This window comes from Onychostoma macrolepis, chromosome 12, assembly GCF_012432095.1.
Source record: "Onychostoma macrolepis isolate SWU-2019 chromosome 12, ASM1243209v1, whole genome shotgun sequence".
Classification (NCBI taxonomy): domain Eukaryota; kingdom Metazoa; phylum Chordata; class Actinopteri; order Cypriniformes; family Cyprinidae; genus Onychostoma; species Onychostoma macrolepis.
This window is the reverse complement of record NC_081166.1, coordinates 23,546,781-23,561,823: the sequence shown is the minus strand read 5'-3', so window position 1 is coordinate 23,561,823 and position 15,043 is coordinate 23,546,781. Positions and strand designations below refer to the sequence as shown.

Sequence of the window (15,043 nt, the reverse complement as noted above, 5' to 3'; positions counted from 1 at the left end):
TTGAACTAACATCCGTCCTAAGTCGTGACGTTTTGTGACGTTTACACAAAGCGCCAAAATTTTGGCGCGACCTGTTAAGGGAAGCGTATGCTGTTGTGTGCTGAAAGCGTTTGGTTGTTATTTTCTGTCTAGGCATATTTGAACAATATCTGGTCACTGTCATTTGTCATCGTTAATTTGATCAATCTGGTAAGATCGTTAATAAAACATTGTTGAAATGCTTTGTTCTAACCTTGTTATTTTTCCAAAGTACGTTAGATGTATGAGTGTTTGTTTATTTCTGTAACGTTATTCGTATTCGAAGCATTTAAGCTTTATCTTAAAGTTAGTTTTTTTATGAACAAATTTAGTCCATTTTTTAATGCGTAGCGTTCATATAAAATAACATTTTTGACGAGCATTGTTTTTTTTAGTTAATATAACGTTATCAATCGATGATTTGGTGTTTTTTTTCTCCCTCACAGTCATGGGTTTACTGGAGCAGTGTGAGGAGCTCTTCAAGACCTCTAACCTTTATGAAGTTCTGGGTGTTTGTAAAGGAGCATCTGACTCCGAGATCAGACGCGGATATTATAAAGTCTCTCTGCTGGTTCATCCAGATAGAGCTCCTGGTGATGAGTTAGCCACCACCAAGTTCCAGGTGACCACTGTATTTCTAATGCAACACTTCTGCCCAGCTATCTTTTAGAACCTTCTTGAACGGTCTGGTGTTGTCTAATGGTGAAAGGTCTAAGTTAAAGATGTAGGAAGCCCATTAATCGTGATCCATAACCCCTTGGTATAATATAACTTATGGGTTACATTTGTACTAAGCAGTAAAAAGTGACTGAACACCTTGGATCTGCATACCAGGAATATTGGATCCAGTCTCTTTACCAGATCCCATTTTGTCTGGTATCCAAAGCTACATTAGGCAACATTTGAAGTGGATCAAAAGTTGACAAGAATGTGTTTTAGGACAACTTTGATGAAAGGTTTTGATCCACTTCAAATGTTGACTAATGTAGTTAACAGCAAGTCTTGACTGCTACCCAGATTCAGTTAACAAAACAGTATTTCCTCTGGTACCCAAATTGCACCTTCTATCAGCCTGAGAGGTTGATAAAGGAAGCCAAAGAAGAACAGAAAGCGGAAGACAGAGCGATGATTATAAAAACTGCAGGGTTTATTGATTAATCTGAGCTGCATATGTTTGTCCAGACTGGACTTCATCTGACCAGTACAAATCCAACAAATGTTACTATACCAAAGCGATAGCAATGGAAAATTATTGCTTCACAACATTGTCCTGTAAAATTTAAAACGTTGAAATGGAGAAATTCTCTTGTCTCTTAATCAGATGAATTTATCTCTTTACTAATACTAAGATTAAACAACAAGCACCACAGGGCATGTCAAATAATTAGTAATTTATTAAAAAATAACTAGTAAGTCATTATATTAAGTGGCATAAATTTAATTTAATTATCACAAATAAAAAATAAAAAATCATGTAAGGTTGCTCTCTTGAGGCAACACAAACACAGGTTGCTATTGAGAAATATTGTACTATATTTTAGTTCAATAATATTTTATAATTAAAATGTAGTTATTTGAGGGGATTTTATGCAACTACTTATTTCCATGTAATACATTTTTTTTTAATTAACAGTTTTTAAGGTTAAAATGAAAAAATGAAATCTTTTTTTATTTATTTTTTAATATTTGGCAAATTAGAGCCATCTGGTGGCAGGAAAAAATACATTCGTAATTCGATGGTGTAACCACTAGAGGAGTTCTGTGTTTTTAAATTTCCTTTTAATTTCCAATAGCAGTCACGTTTGACCTCAGGGAGTAAAAGTGTGACTTTTTAAACTTTTTTAAGCCTTTTGATAGCCATTTTTTGTGCATTCACAACCAGTGCAAAAGTACACACAGCAGAAGTGACCTAGGATTACCAGAGGGTTAAATATAAAACGATTTAATCATTAAATTAAAAAATTCTAATACATAAATACATCCTTAAACTTCAAACTTTCAATATGTCACAGGTGCTGGGAAAGGCTTATGCAGTGTTGGCTGACAAGGACCAAAGGGCAGTCTATGATGAACAGGGAATCGTGGACGAAGAGTCAGACACCCTTGATCAAGACCGCAATTGGGAGGAGCACTGGAGAAGATTATTTCCCAAGGTTCTTTTTTGTATCATGTCTTTTTAATTTTTTTTTTTATGTTGGTTTTGCCAAAGGTAGTTGCTAAAATTAACGACGTCTCTGCTTTAGATCACATTGCAAGACATCTTGGACTTTGAGAAGCAGTATAAAGGCTCTGATGAAGAGGTAGAAGACTTGAAGAGACTGTACCTACAACATGAAGGTGACATGGATCTGATCATGGAGTCTGCGCTGTGCTGTACTTATGAAGATGAGCCACGCGTCAAAGACATACTTCAGAAAGCGATTGATGCTGAAGAGGTGCCGGCCTACAAAGCCTTCACTCATGAGAGTGTCAAGAAGAAGAACAATCGCAAAAGAAAGGTGCTAATTCATTTTCCACAGTTTTGCTATGATTTAATACATTTTTAAATGGGGTTTAAGCCTTTTTGATGAATTACCCTGACTTTCTAGGCGGAAAGAGAGAGTAAGGAGGCAGATGAAATGCAGAAGGAGATGGGCTTGAACAGTGAGGACAGCCTGGTAGCTATGATAAAGGTAAAAAGCCATTAAAATGTAACAGAGCTTGTATTAATCTGCAAAATTTGTGTTGCATTTGAAAATATTTTTGGCAAAAGCTACATTTTCAGCAGCCATTACTCCAGGCATTTATTTGAAATATAAATATTTTCAATTTAATGCATCTTTACTTAAGTATTAAAGGTAACACTTTATTTCGATAGTCCACTTCAGACATTCTACTAACATTAAGTAACTTTGCAACTACATTTCAACTAGCAGTCATTAGAGTATTAGAAGACTGTCTGCTTAATATCTTCTAACACTTTATTTTGATGGGTCCTTTGCAAGTATATGTCAACTTCTTCTACTAACCCTAAACCTACCCGAACAGTCTACTCTGAGAGTTAGTAGATATGTAGATGTAAATTAATGAGAATTAGTTGACATGTTGTTACGAAGTTACTTATAGTTAGTAGAATGTTTGAAGTGGACTATCGAAATAAAGTGTAACCGTATTAAAATCTGACCCTGAAAAGTAGTGTCTGCAAATGTGTAAAGTCTAAAGGACTGTTTGGATGGGATTAGTTTTCGGAATGACATTACTGATTCACAGTACATGAAATGACCGGTGACCTACATTAACCTTTAGTTTTTATCAGAAATCAGTATATAACCATAAGTTGCATACCAAAAAGGCAAATAATGTGTTTTAATAACTAAAAGTTATGTATTTTCTTAAATTAAAGGGGCCAGACTCATCTCATCCAAATGAGGAAAATGCTTACCATAAATGTTGTTGCATAATACATTTTACTTGGGTTATTATTATTTCTGCTTTTATCAGATGCATTCAAGTCACAATCTCTAAAAAAGCAATGCTTTTCTTTTTATGCCTCTTGTTTATTATTTAGCAAAGACAGAAGTCCAAAGAAAATGGATTCAACTCCCTAATCTCAGATCTGGAGGCGAAATATTGCAAGAAACCAGCAGCAGGAAAGAAGGGCAAGAAAAAGTAGACCGATTCACCAGACTGGGCTATTCCTACCAAATGTTATAGAATTCATCTTGTAAATAATCAAAAGAACACTTTATAATGTATACTGACCCTTTCTTAGGCATAAGACACCTGTTTAAGAATGCATATCATGACTAATAACAGGTCACTCGCACACACACACACACCTGTGCATTTATTACAGTGGATTAGTATGAATCTGCTTCACGTGCTCTTGTTCAGACCAGCTTGTGGATCAAATGCAAATGTAGGATTTTAAGTGTTACTTTAACAGTTTTTTGTATATATGTTTTCCTGTTTGATGTATTATCGTTCATGATCTTCTGGATATAATAAACTGGTTTCAGTCAATATGCAAGTTGTGGTTTAACACTCAACATTGAAAATATAATACAACCAGCACAAAGTCACTTCTTTTAGTCACATTTATTTTCAATAAAAAAAGCACTTCAACTGGGTTTTACAACACTACACTGTAGTAACAACTGATTACTTGGTGACACTGAGGATATCTGAGGAAAGCTGGGCTGTCCGAACTCTGCGTCATGAAGTATTTTTTGGATCTGAAGCTTCACCAAGGACTGCTTTGAAGCAGGTAAGCGTCTTAATGCAGGTGCTAAGCTCCGAAGAAATAAATCGACTTCGTCTTGCTGTTCGTCTTTCTCTCTGTCTCTTGCATCTTTAGTTGCCAGATACCTCTCCAACAGCTCTAGTGTCTCTGATCGCCTTCTCTTTACAATTTCAGACCGGATCGCTCCTGGACTTGCCATGGATGTTCCCGTACTGGTGCTGGCTGGTTCGGCCCCGCTGTCTTCGTCTGGCTCATCATCCTCTATTTTGCCGGGAACGCTGTCCAATATAACACTGTACACCAATAAAAAAAACAAAAAAACATTGTGAATAACCAGTAGCTTCTATATGCTTCTTTACAGTACAGATAAATAATACAAACTATTGCTAAAATGATAGTTTCCCTCTATGCTGCAAAAAGACTAAATGATGTTACCTGATTAAATTAATAGATTAATCACATTTTTTCATATTTATTGAAATACCACAAAAACGTGCACATGGCAGCAGGTATAAAGGAACTGGTGTGGGTGCGATCAAACTCAACGTTTATTAGATGAAAATCTGTTCAAGTAAACACTTTGTTTTGATTTTAATTGCCAGACACAGTAAGGATCATCAAGTTGTTCTACACAAAATGTTTTATGTTAAAGGAATAGTTCATCCAGAAATGAAAATCTGTTGGAAATGTACTCACTCTCAGGCCATACAAGATGTAGATAAGTTTCCTCATCAGAACAGATTTGGAAAAATTTAGCATTACATCACTTGCTCACCAATGGATCGTCTGCAGTGAATGGGTGCCGTCAGAATTAGAGTCCAAACAGCTGATAAAAACACAATAATCCACAAATGATCCACACGTCTCCAGTCCATCAATTAATGACTTGTGAAGCAAAAAGCTACTTGTTTGTAAGGAACAAATCCATTGTTTTTAACTTGAAACCAGTGCTTCCTGCTAAAATGAGTCCTCTAGCCATAACATTGCTTTCTTGTCTCAGTCACCTTGTCTGAATCAGGAGAGAAATCACAGATCAAGCATGCTTTACAAGTGAAAATAGTCCAGAACAGTTCTAACAAACATGCAAATGGATTCTGATGTGAGAGGATAACAGGGAAACGAAGTGTAATTAAGTACTGATATTTTGAACAGAAACGAGGTTAAATATTAAAATGCCTTAATGGAACACTCCACTTTTTTTGGAAATAGGCTCATTCTCCAACTTCCCCAGAGTTAATAAGTTGAGTTTTACCGTTTTTTAATCCATTCAGCTGATCTCTGGATCTGGCGATAGCACTTTTAGCATAGCTTAGCATAGATCATTGAATCCGATTAGACCAGTAGCATCACGTTCAAAAATGACCAAAGAGTTTCGATATTTGTCCTATGTAAAACTTGACTCTTCTGTAGTTATATCGTGTACTAAGACCGGCGGAAATTGAAAAGTTGCGATTTTCTAGGCCGATTTGGCTAGGAACTATACTCTCATTCCGGCGTAATAATCAAGGAACTTTGCTGCCGTACCATGGCGCAGTGATATTACGTAGCGCCTGAAAGTAGTCCCCAGCTATATTATAACTAGGTACCTAGCTGGGGACTACTTTCTGGCGCTGCGTAATATCACTGCACCTGCTGCGGCCATGGTACGGCAGCAAAGTTCCTTGATTATTACGCCGGAATGAGAGTATAGTTTCTAATCATATCAGCCTAGAAAATCGCAACTTTTCATTTTCCGCCGGTCTTAGTACACGATATAACTACAGAAGAGTCAAGTTTTAAATAGGACAAATATCGAAACTCTTTGGTCATTTTTGAACGCGATGCTACTGGTCTAATCGGATTCAATGATCTATGCTAAGCTATGCTAAAAGTGCTATCGCCAGATCCAGAGATCAGCTGAATGGATTAAAAAACGGTAAAACTCAACTTATTAACTCTGGGGAAGTTGGAGAATGAGCCTATTTCCAAAAAAAGTGGAGTGTTCCTTTAACGGATTTACTACAAATAAACAGATTTGTATTTCACAAGGCTTTAATTGATGGACTGGAGTCGCACCGATTATTTGTGGCTTATTGTGATGTTCTATCAGCTGTTTGGACTCTCATTTTGAAAGCACTCATTCATTACAGAGGATCCATTGATAAGCAACTGATGTAATGCTAAATTTGTCTAAATCGGTTTCAATGAAGAACAGACTCATCCACATCTTGCATGGCCTGAGATTTTCATTTTTGGGAGAACTACTTTTAAAATATCTAATAGGACACGCTATAAGAACACGGAATTCAGGCTTTTATTACACTTAAGCAATGTGACAGTTGTGTTCAGAGAGGAATACTAGCATACTCTGCAGTATAGAGTGTAAGAGTATTATTACTATAAAACAGGAATGTGGAAGTATGCATTATGCAAATATTAGTATGCTATATTGCGTTTAATTCTCCCTGCAGCGGTTGTCTTCTCCAAAATAAAATTTTAATTTATTTATTACCGATAAATCAAATTTTATACGAAAATGTCTGAATACTTGCCTGCCCAATCAAATAATTAACTAGAAAAAGATATCACACTAGAAATGGGAGCTCGAGTCTATTGGATTTCAGTGTGCACTGCATTGAGAAACTTCACAAAAAGTTTAGGAGTTATGGTGATATGCTATTTCGAACATAACTTACACAAATATCTCAAAGGTAGTGCAAGACAATTTTATATACAAGTGAAAGAAGAAAAAATATAATTTTAAGGACCATTATCGCATGTACAAAATGTTACAACGGCGTCACCGCTGTCAGTTGAATTTGAATGGCGAGCATTCATTTAAATCAAAATGGGATGTTTTTATTTTTTTCCCTCAAACTCTCAAGTCTTGCAAGCACTGTTATGATAGTACAGCTTTATGTTATATAGATAGGATTCAATTAAACACACTCGAATACCTTCTGTGCTCTGTGGAGGGATCGAGAAAGTCCATCACTCGCATATATTTCCATTGCTTCTTTTTCTTAGCTGCCCTTCCACTCCGATTCCCGTCCTGCTCCAGTCGCTTTTTCCTGGTGTATGTGTCTCTTAGATTTTTCCATTTAGCTTTCACCTCTTCCACTACACAAACACACAAACGTTGATGATGGTGGTAAGGCGCGCTTACAGTTACGCTACATAACAAGCGACCCCAATTAAACTCACCATCGACTCCCATTTTGTCTGCTATTCCTTGCCAGAGAACTTCTTTCCGCTTCGTGTTTTTGTACTCGCTGTGGTTTTTATCAAATAACTCCTTGTTCTCAGAAACCAAAAACAACAACAGCTCCGCGTCCATTTTGACTACCATTCTTCTTCTAACGAGCTAGCGCGCGATTTAGTGCTTCAGCGCCACCAAGTGTGGAGGAGAGGCGGGATTGGATACGGAAAGGAAAGGCCTGAATCTGATTGGTCGGTGAGTTTTTCCTCTCAGCCAATTAACCAAAAACAAACAAACAAACGATATATATATACATATCTTACACAAAGTATTATGAATGTAAATGTAAATTACATAATGTACATTTTATTAAATATGAAACCATAAGTTAAAAACCTGAAAAACAACACAAAAGTCAAACAACTGTTTCTTGATATTGTTTTTATTGTAAGATAATTAAAAATCATAAAAAATATTTTAAAAACATAAGTTTATTAAAATGTTTTCTGCAACAGTGTACTGATTGATTAGTAATATTTGAGGTAGAGAAGTATGTTCAAATGCTTCTTCATGTAATCCATCAACACTTTTTTAAAATTATAATTAATCACATTTTTTCCAGTCCATGCGTACTCTAAGTGTAATAAAAGTCCTTCTTTGAATATTATTGAAGATCCCTTCAAAAGTAGTCCACGTCGTGTGTATGTGCATGTTATCACAGGAAATTGTTCAGGTTTTCATGTCTATTTGATCTTTAAGTTCCAATATTAGTGGTAACCCATTGCATACAGATGTATGATTATTTGAGTCTATGTAATTTTCTTGATAGCTGCTGCTGATTGGCCCATTCCTGAATGAGCTGATTGGCTATGGCATAAGAAGGTGGGACCCAGAACACAGGTGGCTCTCTTCTGGGGTCACGTGGCGGATTCTGTAGTGCTTCTGTTATTTCTTCATAAGTGAACCAGCGCGCATCTTCAAGTTCTGCCTTGTCAATATTCACCTGTCCACGAACAGTTAAAGCAGATAAAGGCTGTAGCAACAGCAATGCCTCTACTGTGCTGCCATTGGCTTAAATTAGTATATTTTGATATGCCATAGTTTCACATTTTAATAACTGAACCAATTCTCATCCACATTCTATAATCGACAGAGAAATACTATATGTACATTTGATCAAATTCATTAAAAAGTATTGGAAAAAATGTTATGTAAAAGCAAAGACTTAAACTAGAGACTCCTAGATGTGTTTGGAGGCAATATTTTCTTTCTTTCTTTTCAAATTTCCATTTCACTCAAAAATAAAGCATAAAGAAAACTACTTTTAGAAACACAAAGATTTTTTTTGCATTGCCATTTTCTTTACAATTAACCACCCACATGGTAAAAAAAATACACTACTTTTATCATACGTTAATAAATTTTAAGACAATACAAATGTAACACAATGATGTATAAATACATCATGTAAATAATACACTATATGAATGAAATGTGCCAGAAATGATAAACATGCTAAAATATCATTTATTTACTTTAAGCAAAATAAAATTTAGATTTTAGAATGAAAAAATCACCTGGAAATCTGCTTGAAAATTTTATAAACAGTTCCCTTAAATAATATAATTTTATGTCTTTAATCTGTAGTGTCTTACTATAATAAGTAGTTTACGGGATCATCCAAGTCTCACCTGTGTTTTGTCTGGGTTTACAGTTGCGTGGCAGGCTAACATAAAGGAGCTTTGTGGGAAAGGCCAGTGCTGTGATCCAGAGTACTGAAGGTTCTCCACCTCTAGACCCACCTCTTCTGCCACCTCTCTGTGCAGAGCTTCCTCCACTGACTCTCCTGCAAAAAGTTTTGATAGAGCAAAATGGTTAGGTAACTCCACAGAGTGATATGGTGTGCACAGCAGCTTGTAATAAAGTATGACTCACCCATATCACAGAAGCCAGAGAGCGCACTGTACATGCCTGCAGGAAACATGGCCTGGCGCGCCAGCAGACATCTGCTCCCATCAGACACCAGCACTATCACAACAGGTGCCATCTGCAGGTCAAGGACAAACAGCTTCATGCTAATGTTTTCATTGTGTACCGTAATTTAAGTTCACTGTACTCCAAAACAGGATATTCAATGAGAAAATGGATTCATCAGGAATGAATTGGGTTGTAAGTGGGCATTCCATACCAGAATGGATCCGGACCTGTTTATAAAATCTACTGCTGTTTGCTGATATTGAAATAGCTTTTATATCATTAAATTATTAATGCCTTTAAATTATTTAGTGAACTATTTTATTATGCTTCATTACATACAATAGTAGTGAGTCTCTATCTATCTATCTATCTATCTATCTATCTATCTATCTATCTAAGCCTAGCAACTAGCATATTACTAGCATAGCAAATGCATAGCAAAACTCTAACAACTACTGAAAAACACCCTATCAACTGCTAACAATGCACAAACAACCACCTAGAATGCCTAGCATCTACAGAGCAATTTATCTACATGTTAAGTGCTTTAAACTTAGAGCTTTTAAAACTACATTAAATTTAAAACTACTTCAGGCTTAAAACCTTCAAACTTCAAGCTTTTCAACCTATTTCAAACTTTATGGCTACGCTTTCTCAACATAAAGTTTGTACTAATTAACTTTTTATCTAAAATGTATTGTTTGCTGATATTCCCATAGCCTAAAACAACGTATAAATAGCTATTTAGAAAATGGTAATATACAGGGATGCAAATAAGTGGTCTGCAGGTGCGCATGCGCAACCAAAATAAAAAAGTGTGCTGTGTAAATAAGTTCAGACAGTACATTTGCATACCGACATGGTTGACAGCTGTTAATGCACAATCAACATTTTAGATCAACTAACTGTAATACTGTATAAGATTTATATTTGAACTGAAAACATAAATTTTGACTATCCGCTGCCATTTTCAAAGCACAATGCAAAACTGTGACATTTCATTCACTGACTTCCCGGCAACCCGCCAAAATAAAAGCTTGCTGATTTTAAGTTTGAAAATGATGAAAATTCATGTTTGAAAATAAAAAAAATGACCATTTTATTTTTTAAGTTTACTATAAAATAATTGTATTTTTTATTTAATACTTCCTTTTCACACTTTATTATTTTATTTTAAAAAACTAAATGAATAAAGTGCAATAATATTATTAGCACTATTATTATTATATTTTTTTTTATATAGTTATATTTAATGGGTCACACTATGTGCAGTGTGAGGACCAAACCAAATCTCCAGGTACTCTTATGAGCAGTGTTGGGGATAACACATTACAAGTAACGTGAGTTACGTAATCAGATTACTTTTTTTCAAGTAACTAGTAAAGTAACTCATTACTTTTTTAATTTACATGAAAATATCTGAGTTACTTTTTCAAAAAAGTAACGCCAGTTACTTTGTTTTCCCATATATTGACTGACAAGTCTCCTGTCCCGATGTTGGGAGAAATTGGAAGTACAGATGTGTGAACGTGATGTTACTGTAGTTCTAGACTAAATGTGAATGTGCATTAATTAATCTCACTGGCAAAAAAACAGATTCAGTATTCATCAAAATGAATTAAAACAGTGAAATGCAAACTCAGAATATGACGCAAACCTGCAATAATTAAATATGTTAAATACCACAAATGTATCTAATCCCATTTTATTAACCAATATCTTTGCTGACCTTTGATGATCCAGTTCAACCATACTAATAAGCAAAAATGACTTTAGATAAACTAACAATTGTGCTTCGTTGTTTTTTAGTGTTGAAGCATTCTACTGTATAGACGTTAATTTACTTTTCCTTCAGCCTGAGGTTTATTCATTACACATTTTGGTGTGAAAGGGCTTTTACATTTGCTATAAATATAACTTTTTATATTAAAAACAAACAATCAAGCCCTGCTCATATTTAAAAAGTAACGCGAAAGTAATGCAAAAGTAACGTAACCCATTACTTTCCATACAAAGTAACTATGTAACGAAATTAGTTATTTTTTTAGGGAGTAACGCAATATTGTAATACATTACTTTTAAAAGTAACTTTCCCAAACACTGCTTATGAGAACCAGGCTGAAAAACTTTTGTGCACCCCTGGCAATATACCATTATTTAATACATTTTTCAGAGTAGAACAGCACATTAATATTATTCAAATCTGCATTAATGAAACATCACAGAAATTACAGTATTTAAAAAATCAGACAATGCTTTCTGTTAAATGCCATGCATGTGTATATTGTGGCAGTCGTCTGACATTGTGAAAAGAACCTGCTTACTTTGGGGTAGTAGGTGATGCCACTGCTGTGACAAACTCTGAAACTTCCTGATTGGTTCCTGACAGTAGGCTGCCCAGTGGCACTGCAAAAGCAATTGGTCTGATGCCATCGGAGGAGAGCTTGTCCCTAAAACAAACACCAAATTAAACAGTTTTTATACTAATAACTTCTCAGAGATGGTCGACATACAAACGGCTCCAACTGTATCCATATAGCAGAACTTTTGTTTTTTTCTTTTGTGACAGAATTATTTATTCCATATTATGACACATAACCAAGTGAAAGGAATTACTGAAAAAAAGAAAAAAGGCAGGGACTTGGTTCTTTGCATCAGCTGTTGATTGGATGAAGGCAGATCTGAATGCAAGCTTGCAGCCAGTTGTAAGAAAGTGGTGGGGTTTTAGCAAATGACTGAAGAAGTCGGTCATTTCACCAGAAGATCCAGTTAATCATTAATATGCATGTAGAAAATCGGTCATTTTCATTAAATGTTATGAACATGCAACCTGTTTACTTCCAGCATGTTTTCTGAAATCAATTATAACTGGGCACAAAATCAACATGACGTTTCAAAGCGATAACAATGCACTAGCATTACTAATCATTTTGAAACCTAAAGTACATACTTTGGCTGCAAGAGGAGACTCTGGTCCAGGTATCATGAAGAAAGCTTTCCGGAGGTCCACAAACATACCTCTACACTCCTTCTCCAATGCACTGCGGTCTAAATCACCTACAGTGAGAAGAGATCTCCATGAGCTGACATATATAGTGTGTAAAAAGTAATATACAGTTTTCAGTATAGTATAGTATACAGGGTTCCCATGGTCACCTGGAAATATTAACATTGTTTTCCAGGCCTGGACATGAATAAGAAGTTCAAATGTCATGGAAATTCCAGGAACAGTCAAAACACCACTCACATTCCCATTCTTATAGCGTTCCTGTAGCTCAAACAGCAGAGCTCAGAGCTAGCAACACCAAAAGTCAACGAATGCAACGTAAGTCTCCTTGGATAAAAGCGTTTGCCAGATGTATGAATAAGATTTCATACTGATGCATTTTCTAGTTGTAGATTGTTCAGTTTGAAAACTATATTTTCATAGTATTGTATAGTAATGACTGTATTAACTGACCTACTTCCAGTGAGAACTGTGGTTCACCCTTATCAGTGCATCCCAGAAGAAAAGATTCATTAACAAAGTGTTTGTCCTTTCCAACCTTCTCCAGTATTTGTTCCAAATCTAGAGAAATGGGTATACAATTATACAAATGTATATGCAAAATGCTTTTATTTATGTAACAGAAAAGTTTAAATGGGATTTGTATTGAAACCTGAGGTTTTTAGAGAAGCCAGTTTGTAAACGCCACTGCTAGTCTTTCGCAGTAGAGGAGAAAGCTTATGATACAGTAGAACTTTCCCAGACTTCAGTGCCTCTCGATATGCTTCATCGTCCTCCTTTAATCTCATAAGGTACCTAAACGGAACATTTTATTTTTAATAAAAAAATTAAGAATAAATTACTTTTTTGTAATAAATTACAAAATTCACGCTGGGAACTACAGATAATACTTAATAATTACTACTATTTATTATCAATTAATAATAATAATAACATTAATAAGTTCCCAAAAAAAAAAAAAAAAAAAAGTAACAGATCAAAAGTTGAGGTACATTAAAACAGTATGATAGCACACCAATCACTGTTTCATGAATTTTTGTTGATTAGGTCATTCACCCTAAAAATCAACACATAAAAAGATAGAGAAAACAAAGCCTGTTTAGGACTCTTTGCATTGTTTTTTTATTTTTTATTTTTTTAATAAAAATCTACAGATTTGACAATTTGTATACAGATGTCACATTGCAAACTGTTTTCATTTTCTTATGTATTATAAAATATATTTTCTTGTGTCTTTTTTTTTTTTTTTTTAATTTTTGCTTCAGTAAATTATATTTCCAGCCTACTCCAGTGGTATCCTATTTCATATTATAAATGAATATATTTTGAAGAAGACAGACCTCATTCGAGAAACATATCCAGAGAAGGAGCGTGATAGCACCAGGTTACAGGTGAATAAATGCTTGAATGACTGCAGCATGTCTGAAAGGTAATGCCTGTATGTTCAATACAAAGGTTTTAACATTAACATTTAACTTTCACATTTGCTCGACCTAAACGGAACTTTAAATCTAGTTCAACAGTCATGCAAGATGAAAGAGAGAACTTGCCCTTGAAACAAAGGTAAACTGGCAGTGCAGATTCTTCTTTCAGTATCACAATTTCCTGTAAATAACAGTTTCTTTGATTTTGTTCGTGGAAAGGCACTGTCAGGCGAATGACACAAAAACACACACAGCCTATATGTGTAACAGAACAAACCGTCGTAGGCTACAACACCGAAAATAATTCAAAGAATCTGTTTCGTAAAACTTTGTCGCTCTCCACTCCAGCAAGTCTTCAGTTTACATAACATATATCACCCTAAGTAATATACTGTCATAAATCAATACGATTGTTTGTATAGCCTACTCCCGCAAACGACGCCTGCGCGTAACATGTGCGACGTCAGTACGTAAGAGAGCGGCTGTAGTTCCTGCCAGCGGCTGTGTGTGGAAACAGAGCCCTCTGTCGATATAGAATTATAGATCATACATTATACATTATTTATACTTTTTATGTGTGTACATCATTACACTAACAAAAGGTACCAAAAGCACCCGCTTTTTGGGTATGCGTTTGGATATTCCTTTTGGAAGAAATGTGCTTTGTGCACTTCTAGTCTATACATCTTTTAAGATATACAATTTTTTAATAGGCAAATTTAAAAACAAATGTAGGCTACTTGCAGATAACATAATATCAATAAAATAAAAGGGCACGTAAGTGTACATAAAGAAAGCACACTTTCATGACTATGAAAACACTATGAAATAATCTCAAATCAAAAGTTTTATTTTAAAGTGTATTTAAGTCATAATCTTTTGTTTTGCATGAAAGAAGTACACTGATTTTGATGTGCTGACTTATGTACAAAAGCACAATTTTAGCTGTTGTTTGATATTACATTTAAATTTGATGCACTTAAATTATATTTAGTGTAAATTTGATCATACATTTAAATGCAATTGCAATTAAGCCTGTGAAAACATTCAGTTCATACTTCTAGTATATTATTTCCTTACTAAATACTATTTTTAAAAATATGCTAAAGTGTACTATTTTTCACAAGGGATATACACGTTTGATATACGTGATATACGTTTTGGGGCATGTAATTATGGTATTCACTGAAGCACCTTGAAATGTGCAAATAGACCTA

The 15,043-nt window shown here is 34.9% G+C and overlaps 3 protein-coding genes across 9 annotated transcripts; 1 reads left to right on the top strand and 2 right to left on the bottom strand.

Annotated features, from left to right (window-relative positions):
- The first annotated feature begins 31 nt into the window (after positions 1-31).
- dnajc9 (DnaJ (Hsp40) homolog, subfamily C, member 9) lies at positions 32-4,020 on the top strand. The gene is made up of 6 exons (XM_058793263.1): positions 32-189; positions 465-640; positions 2,031-2,171; positions 2,262-2,516; positions 2,607-2,690; positions 3,566-4,020. The coding sequence occupies exons 2-6, from the start codon at positions 467-469 to the stop codon at positions 3,668-3,670; spliced, it is 759 nt and encodes a 252-aa protein (XP_058649246.1). The 5' UTR covers positions 32-189; positions 465-466; the 3' UTR covers positions 3,671-4,020.
- Positions 4,021-4,079: 59 nt separating this feature from the next.
- On the bottom strand, positions 4,080-7,621 carry si:ch211-207i20.3 (uncharacterized). Its single transcript, XM_058793265.1, has 3 exons — positions 7,424-7,621; positions 7,177-7,339; positions 4,080-4,533 (listed from the first exon to the last, which is right to left on the bottom strand). The coding sequence occupies exons 1-3, from the start codon at positions 7,566-7,568 to the stop codon at positions 4,119-4,121; spliced, it is 723 nt and encodes a 240-aa protein (XP_058649248.1). The 5' UTR covers positions 7,569-7,621; the 3' UTR covers positions 4,080-4,118.
- A 231-nt stretch (positions 7,622-7,852) lies between these two features.
- On the bottom strand, positions 7,853-14,267 carry nudt13 (nudix (nucleoside diphosphate linked moiety X)-type motif 13). 7 transcript variants are annotated; one of them, XM_058793255.1, is made up of 11 exons: positions 14,104-14,267; positions 13,953-14,007; positions 13,743-13,838; positions 13,055-13,197; positions 12,860-12,963; positions 12,552-12,579; positions 12,346-12,452; positions 11,720-11,845; positions 9,354-9,465; positions 9,110-9,264; positions 7,853-8,421 (listed from the first exon to the last, which is right to left on the bottom strand). In XM_058793255.1, the coding sequence occupies exons 3-11, from the start codon at positions 13,820-13,822 to the stop codon at positions 8,218-8,220; spliced, it is 1,059 nt and encodes a 352-aa protein (XP_058649238.1). In that variant the 5' UTR covers positions 13,823-13,838; positions 13,953-14,007; positions 14,104-14,267; the 3' UTR covers positions 7,853-8,217. The 7 variants fall into 7 exon arrangements, with proteins under 7 accessions (XP_058649238.1, XP_058649236.1, XP_058649237.1 ...); XM_058793253.1 differs by having other exon boundaries at positions 13,953-14,267; XM_058793254.1 differs by having other exon boundaries at positions 13,743-13,824; positions 13,953-14,267.
- Between the last annotated feature and the right edge of the window lie 776 nt (positions 14,268-15,043).

Coding starts and splice junctions, on each gene's coding strand:
- si:ch211-207i20.3 (XM_058793265.1), bottom strand. CDS start 7,568: ATGGTAGTCAAAATGGACGCGGAGCTGTTGTTGTTTTTGGTTTCTGAG. Junction 7,340..7,423: donor AGACAAAATGGGAGTCGATG/GTGAGTTTAATT, acceptor GTGTTTGTGTAG/TGGAAGAGGTGAAAGCTAAA. Junction 4,534..7,176: donor CCCTCCACAGAGCACAGAAG/GTATTCGAGTGT, acceptor ATTGGTGTACAG/TGTTATATTGGACAGCGTTC.
- nudt13 (XM_058793253.1), bottom strand. CDS start 13,822: ATGCTGCAGTCATTCAAGCATTTATTCACCTGTAACCTGGTGCTATCA. Junction 12,580..12,859: donor AACCACAGTTCTCACTGGAA/GTAGGTCAGTTA, acceptor ATTCATGTCCAG/GCCTGGAAAACAATGTTAAT. Junction 8,422..9,109: donor TAAACCCAGACAAAACACAG/GTGAGACTTGGA, acceptor GTTCGTGGACAG/GTGAATATTGACAAGGCAGA.
- dnajc9 (XM_058793263.1), top strand. CDS start 467: ATGGGTTTACTGGAGCAGTGTGAGGAGCTCTTCAAGACCTCTAACCTT. Junction 2,172..2,261: donor GGAGAAGATTATTTCCCAAG/GTTCTTTTTTGT, acceptor TCTCTGCTTTAG/ATCACATTGCAAGACATCTT. Junction 2,517..2,606: donor AGAACAATCGCAAAAGAAAG/GTGCTAATTCAT, acceptor CTGACTTTCTAG/GCGGAAAGAGAGAGTAAGGA.